The sequence below is a fragment of the Xenopus laevis genome, chromosome 2S, assembly GCF_017654675.1.
Source record: "Xenopus laevis strain J_2021 chromosome 2S, Xenopus_laevis_v10.1, whole genome shotgun sequence".
NCBI classification, from domain to species: Eukaryota; Metazoa; Chordata; class Amphibia; order Anura; family Pipidae; genus Xenopus; species Xenopus laevis.
The window spans coordinates 71,214,298-71,222,164 of NC_054374.1; the positions used below are offsets into that span (position 1 = coordinate 71,214,298).

The following is a 7,867-nucleotide window of genomic DNA, read 5'->3' on the forward strand; positions in this document are numbered from 1 at the left end:
TTATTTTTTTACCACCCACATTTTCTTTAAATTCCAGCATAATAGCAGACACCCTTTTAAAGCACCAGTCACCACTTGTGATAGGTGCTGGATTCAAATTCCCATACAATTACATAGTTACATAGTTAAAGTCCATCAAGTTGAACCCCTCCAAATGAAAACCCAGCATCCATACACACAACCCGCCATACTTTCACATAAATTATATATACCCATATCTATACTAACTATAGAGTTTAGTATCACAATAGCCTTTAATATTCTGTCTGTCCAAAAATCATCCAAGCCATTCTTAAAGGCATTAACTGAATCAGCCATCACAACATCACCCGGCAGTGCATTCCACAACCTCACTGTCCTCACTGTAAAGAACCACCTACGTTGCTTCAAATGAAAGTTCTTTTCTTCTAGTCTGAAGGGTTGGCCTCTGGTACGGTGATCCACTTTATGGGTAAAAAGGTCCCCTGCTATTTGTCTATAATGTCCTCTAATGTACTTGTAAAGTGTAATCATGTCCCTTCGCAAGCGCTTTTTTTCCAGAGAAAACAACCCCAACCTTGACAGTCTACCCTCATAATTTAAGTCTTCCATCCCTCTAACCAGTTTAGTTGCACGTCTCTTCACTCTCTCCAGCTCATTTATATCCCTCTTAAGGACTGGAGTTCAAAACTGCACTGCATATTCCAGATGAGGCCTTACCAGGGACCTATGTATTTTGGCAAACTGCATTCAAGTTGCACCATACAGTTTCCTTACTCTATTTGTATGAGAATGGCATCTATTTTAAAGTTTTGCAATTGAGTTTGGGTCCTAAATAATCCCTAGAATTTCTAAAAAATAAAATAAAAAAGTTTTGACTTTATATTTTGTATTCCACAAAATATGGATATCACATCCAAATTAGTATTCCAACTAACAGAGATCATCCTATTTTTAAGATATAACTATTTTAGTTTTTGTGCTATGTCGCTCTCTGCACTGCTGGTACTACTTACATGTACTATTAAAAAAACTGTAATAAAACATAAAAACTACAGAACTGTGTTCATAACCTGGTAAATTTTGTAAAATGGGCATGGTAATTATGGGGTGTGGCCGCAAAAAGGGGCATGGTAAAAAATTGCCACACACAAATTTTTTTTCCCCTCTTTCCGTTTCCAAAATGTTGGTAGGTATGATGTTGTGTTCATAATTTACAATCAATAAGGCTGTTGTTGTGGTTATTTCTTAATGCTTCTTCATGAGTGAAGACAATTGCAAAACCATAGCCTGGAAATAAAGAAAATTCTAATAAAAATGTAAGGCAGGACAAGTGAGAAACTTATTAAGTTTATTGGGACATGATTTCTGTTTCAGTAAGTTTCAGTTATTAATATGTGTCATTAGAATATACTTCACTTGCCTCATCATCTCCTTTGAACATTTCAATTTGCAACATAATTCAAAATGTATTCCCTTATCAGTATCTGTAGTCAGTTTGTCCAGCAAACAATATATGCTGTTCTTATTATATTAAATAGCCTCATTATTCTTAAAGAGAAATACAATTCATTATACCTGTCCTAACACTGAAAATAAACTAGATCTTTCAGCCGACCTTTAAAAATCTGTATTAACAATAATATTGTAATATGGTTCCTTGCCCAGACTACAGATAACTATGTGGTATCTGGGCAAGGTTGGCTATGCCTGACATGCTTCTGCTATTGATGACAGAAGGAAAAGCATCAGGTATAATTTCTTAAAGGAAATATTGTTGTGCATCTCGGTATGCAAACACTATGGGGCAGATTTATTAAAATGTGAGATTAGAACTCACCACAGAAAAACCCACCCACTTCATTCCTATGGCACTTTTAGAAGAATATTTATCAAATAGTGAACTCAATTGATAGATACAGTTCTAAAAAATCCCATAGGAATGAATAGAAAATTAGTAATTTTTTCTGTGGGGAGTTCTAATGTCACATTTTGATAAATCTGCCCCTATTTGAGCACACAAAACAATCCTTCAAACATCAACATTGAACACTCAGTGCCATGTTTAAAACTGTCATGTTATATGGCTTTCTCAGCTCAAGAACTAATCATTCAGAGAATAGCAGTCTGAGTTTGGCTAATTCTAAGAAAGTATTACTTGCCTGAATACAAAATGCAATAAAATGTATTACACACAAAGTATCTTTACAGTATTGGTTTGCTGGTAGAACTTAATTGGCCTGCATTGAGCCTTAACCTAAATGAACATCTGTGGGTTGAACTGGATCAATGACTGTAGACCAGGTTTGATTGCCCAACATCATTAATGCTCTTGTGACTAAACAGAAGCAAACCACTAATCTTCCAATATCAATTTTTGGACAGGTGTTTGAACACATTTGGGGTTTGACACTTTAAATAATGCGTGGCATACATACCATACCAGTATTCTATATATGTATGGGACAGGTCCTATTTGTGGTACAGAACATGGGCAAGGGTTAGCCAAAAGTGGGTGTAGCTTAGGGTGAATCAGGAGTATCAAGGCTTGGCCTAAACATCCTGATTTTCCAAACAGGAATGTTGATTGGTGTTTTATAGATTGTATTGTATAACCACTCTGTGTTTTGTGCCAGCTACTACTTAGGCAGTGGCACAGTGGACACTTGTCATCTGCTGCAAAATAGCTTCCCACAGAGCAGCAGAATACTAAAGTGTGTTGCACACAATGTGAATCGCCACATGCCAGACAGTCCAGTAAATGGAACAATGCTAAACACTTAAGGATTAAGAAATCATTCTCTATTGCTATTCATGCAAAGTAAATTAAGATTATTCCTAATTATAGCATTTTTTTTTGCCACAAGCCAGTCAAGAATGTTGTTAGTGTTAAGGAGGCACCTGCAATAAAAAAAAATACGGTTACTAATAAGATGCACTTAAAATGTTCACAGCTTTAACATAGCATAGCATATACATTTGCCACATATTTACAGAAAAGTAAAGGCAATGTAACCCAGTGTAAAGTTCCCCCTTAGGCCTGTTTCACGAAGCAGTTCTCTGCATGTTGTCCACAGGGTGTTTTTTTCAACCTACATATAGCCTATATATATTATCAAAATGCATAAACTCACTATTACCTCTTACCATTGTGTTCACTGGAATCATTTAAAAGCACTTGGAAACACTAATATTTTTCCTCAGCTAATCTCTTAAGAATGCATATAAATAAATATTTGTAAATATTTATTTGACTTGGTTTCATGTTAAAATAAAATCCTGACTGACAGGTGGAAGGCTGGTCTGTCCCCTATTCTTTGACTTTTTGTATTCAAACAGGAAGCATAATGCTTCAACTTGACAAGGGGGCAAAAAAAGTAAATTTCAAGATCGCCACAGTCCGCTAGAGTGAAATACCGCCACTCTCCATTCATACCTATGGCATTTTGAAAGGCCTAAAGGGTAAACTTTAATTTTCATTCATTGATAAATACTCTTTTAGAATTCCCATAGATATGAATGGAGATTGGCGGGATTTCAGTGAAGCAGACTATGGCGATCTCTCACTCTCACTCTTTGATAAATATACCCCAAGGAGTTGGAACATCTAATAACCCAAAATATTAAAAAAATATATTAATATGTTGTTGTAACAAGTTACAAGTTAGCTCTTAACATGTATCCTTTTAGCATGTTCTTACAAGTATAACATATTGTAGGCTGTACCTAGCAGTTTCCAATTTTTTACTTAGACTGTAGAATATGAAAAGGAATTATGATGTGCATTGACCATTTTTTTGTTCAAAATTTCATTATGAAATAAGCAGCTAAAGTATTTGCCCTTTGACTTCAGTAAGAATAACACTTATTGAAGTCTGTAGAACTATATAGTTTCCATTCATATTCAAAAATGAAAATATACAGAGAATTCATATCATAAGCACAAATATTATGCTTTTAATTGTTTCCTATTGTGTGTTTCCCATTGGAGTATCTGTGTCTGCCACTGGGGTAGATGTGTATTCATGTGTATGTGTTAGATACTTGCAATAAATGCACCAGAATCTTTTGTTGAAGTATGAAAGGGCAAATAGTACTGATTAATATCTGTTCCAATCAAGGTAAGGCAATGCAGATATTCTGTTTTTTTTACATTTTATATCCACCTGCAACTTTCACAAGTGTTCAGTTATATATACTGATTTTGAGGGTTAAACTAAGTATATTGCCTCATTTGCCTCAACTGCCTGGAAATCCGTCAAGGTAATGTGTAGGTAAGGCAACTAACGTTTAGATCTGTAGATCAGTTGGGGCACGCCGGCTGCTGGCATTACTTGCCAGTGACATCCGTCGTGATGGAGAGAAGGTCACAGAACCTTCACATGCTTTATCCTGTTTGTATTTTGGGCTAATTTCTCCTATAACTTCTGGTGTGGATGGCCTGCTAACTGTCTTCAGGTCAGACTTGGAGAGTTCCCATGATATATTTGCACTGCAGCTATTGCGTCCCCTGTTGCTGCATCCTGAATCTTGAAAAAAGCCTCCTTTCTCCGCTGCTTTAGAGCCATTCCATGGAGCACTGACTCTCCCGGATTTCCGGAGCAGGTTCGTGGACTTTGGACAGGATATATTTTGTAATGAATAATTCACAGTATCATCACTTGTTGCTGTCTGTACAAGAGGAGCATTTTCTACACTTGAATAAGTACTTTTTATAAAACCAGTTCTTCTTTCTCCATGGCAATGCAAATTTTTTACATCTGCATCTAATATTTTGTTTATCCTCTCATCATTGTTGGCGCTGTTGTCATGATAGTGACTTTCAAGTATGTTTGCAGCAATGATACCATTGACTGATTTTGTTTCTTGCTCATCCTCCATGAAAGTATCACAGATATCATTATGGTCATCTTGTATGGGATGGTATCCACATGGAGGATTTAAAACTGGATATACAGTGGGATCACTCTGTTTTTCTATCAACAATGTATAATTGCTAGGTGCAGAAGGATGGGTCTTTTGTGGACTAGAGGACGTACCTATGCAAGTATGACTTACTGTGGATGTTTTCTTGGGTTTAATTACATAAAAGTCATCAAATTCTTCTTTCATTTTATATCTCATCATATATGCTTTTTTGAGTCTTCTAACCCCAAGATGTACAATTTCTAAGATATTTAGAAACAAAGAAACAGCTGCTATGCACTGCATGAAAAGCAAAAATACTGTTTTTTCTGTAGGCCTGGATACAAAACAGTCAACCACATTGGGACATGGGTCTCTTTCACACTTGTAAAGAGGATTCAGATGAACTCCATAAAGCAGATGCTGTCCAATCATAAAACCAATCTCGACAGCCGATCTTGTGAATATATGTATTACATAGGTGAAGAGAAGAGAACCCCGCAATGGAGCCTTGTTCAGCTTTCTTTGCTCTAATTGTCTGAGTTCGTGCTCCAACCTTCTGCGGTCTTCACTCAAATCATACTCTACTCCTTCAAGCTTCACTCTAAGGTGAGCTTTCTTTCTATGTCTTTCTTTCTCCAGTGCTCTCAGTCTGTAAATTGCATGGCCCATATAAACCAAAGAAGGCGAGGATACAAATATTACTTGAAGAACCCAGTATCTGATAAGTGAGATAGGAAAAGCCTGGTCATAACAGACATTTTTGCAGCCAGGTTGGTCTGTGTTACATACAAACTGTGACTGCTCGTCATTCCAGACCTCTTCAGCTGCCACTCCCAAGACAAGCATGCGAAATATAAACAGAATTGTAAGCCAGATTTTTCCAACTATTGTGGAATGGATGTGGACTTCTTCTAGGATGACCCCAAGGAAATTCCAGTCTCCCATGATTAGTCCACCATCTAAAAACTGCAATGCAAAAGGAATTATATGGGTAATTATTGGTGCATGAATCTTACTGCAGTTTCAAATTTATTGATATTTTTAAGTTTACTAGAAACATCAGAAGGAGAAACACTTCTTTCCCAGGTCATTTCCAAACAGACTGGGTCATATATATTATCTCTAGGGTTCAAAGGGGAGCTAATGTCATCGTTTTTTATTAATTTTACATTTGAATATGTTTCTGCCTTAGTTAAACATGTAAATATTTAAAGCAGTGAACGTGTTTACATGATCATAGTCTTATAAGTGCAGCTGCCCACATCCAGGGGACATTTGATGAGGGTGGGGATGAACAGAAAACAGTAGAAATATCTTTAGGGCATGACCAGATTATTCATGTTCTAGTTTCATAGATTATGATTTCATTTAGTTTTCCATATACTGTATACCTAAGTAAGGGATTTTGGTATCTGCCAAATTTAAACTGTATTAGCCTTTTTTCAAAACTACAAAAACAATCAAATCTCATCCTTAACTACAATATCTGATACACTTGAACAATATTTGCATTGCACACAGCACCATGGCCTGATTAAATTGGCATTCAATACTCTGTATGGCATAGTTTACAGAAGCTTATTGCAAACTGGGATAAAAACCTAAGGTAAATATTATGTGTCTATTGCTAGCACGTGCACACACACACACAGTAGTCATCATTTTCATCAGTCTTTGCCCCAATAGATCTAAGATTCCCACCATGTACACACACTATGATAAAATTCATATGTGACAAAATGAAAAAAAACCTTGAGAAGCATTCTACATATCTAGCCAAAATAATATTATGAGATTAAATAATTTTTGTTAGGTAGGTGCAACAAATAGGGTTGTAGAGACTCCAGATGAAGGTTCTCAATTCTTTTAAATATGAGTACCAGATTTCCAAATTCTGAATAATCCTTTGTATTCAGTCAACAATATTTGAACCCTGTGTTGGGGTTTATAATGGAAAATTGAAGACACCATCTTTTTGTTCATAGTCAATTTGTGCTATTTCTGATCAAATATGAATATGCAGATTATGATTCTGCATTTGTTTGGTATTTGGGCAAAGCTTTTGTGGGGAATTCAGCATTCATTAAAAACTACCAATTAATCACATCTCAAAATCAAGGGGCACATTTACTATGGGTCGAATAACGAGGGTTAATTAACCCTAGATATTCGACCATCGAAGTAAAATCCTTCAACTTCGAATATCGAGGTCGAAGGATTTACTGCATTTCGTTCGATCGAACGATCGAAGGATAAATCATTTAATCCATCGATTGAACGATTTTCCTTCGATCAGAAATTACTTAGAAAGCCTATGGGGAAGGTCCCCATAAGCTAACATTGGTGCTCGGTAGGTTTTAGCTGGCGAAGTAGGTAGGTAGTTTTTTTTAAAGAGACAGTACTTCGACTATCGAATGGTCGAATAGTCAAACTATTTTTAATTCGAATCGTTCGATTCAAAGTCAAAGTCGTAGTCGAAGGTCGAAGAAGCCAATTCGATGGTCGAAGTAGCCAAAAAATTTTTTTGAAATTCAACGTTTTTTTCATTCTGATCCTTCACTCTAGCTAATTAAATGTGCCCCCAAGTGTATTAAATTAATTGTATTCAATTGAAAGTGGACTTCTTATATATAATTCTGTATTATTTATATTTTAAAAATGCTGCACTGCAAAATGCTTTGCAAAATAATTAATGTTTTAAAATTGAGTTTTATCTCTTGGCATCCAGGCAAGATTGTTAAAAATGTAATTGATGTCCCCAGTTCTATGATCTTTATGTTGATCTTTATTTGTATAAAAAGTGCAATGATTTTGCTTTTGTGGACATATTTTTAAGCGTTTAATCCAAATGTTTTTCTAAGGCTTCATATTGTTATCCTATTTTGAAGTAAAGAAAATATACACAACATTCTCTGAAACAGATAAAAACAATAAAAAAACAAGTTTAAGATCAAAAAGTTTAAATTTGTTTACAATTACC

General features: G+C 35.6%; 1 protein-coding gene across 1 annotated transcript; it reads right to left on the bottom strand.

Annotated features, from left to right (window-relative positions):
* Window positions 1-3,635: 3,635 nt before the first annotated feature.
* Window positions 3,636-5,849, bottom strand: gja9.S (gap junction protein alpha 9 S homeolog). Its single transcript, XM_018241313.2, has one exon. It carries the CDS (start codon window positions 5,830-5,832, stop codon window positions 4,270-4,272), a length of 1,563 nt encoding a protein of 520 aa, XP_018096802.1. The 5' UTR covers window positions 5,833-5,849; the 3' UTR covers window positions 3,636-4,269.
* Between the last annotated feature and the right edge of the window lie 2,018 nt (window positions 5,850-7,867).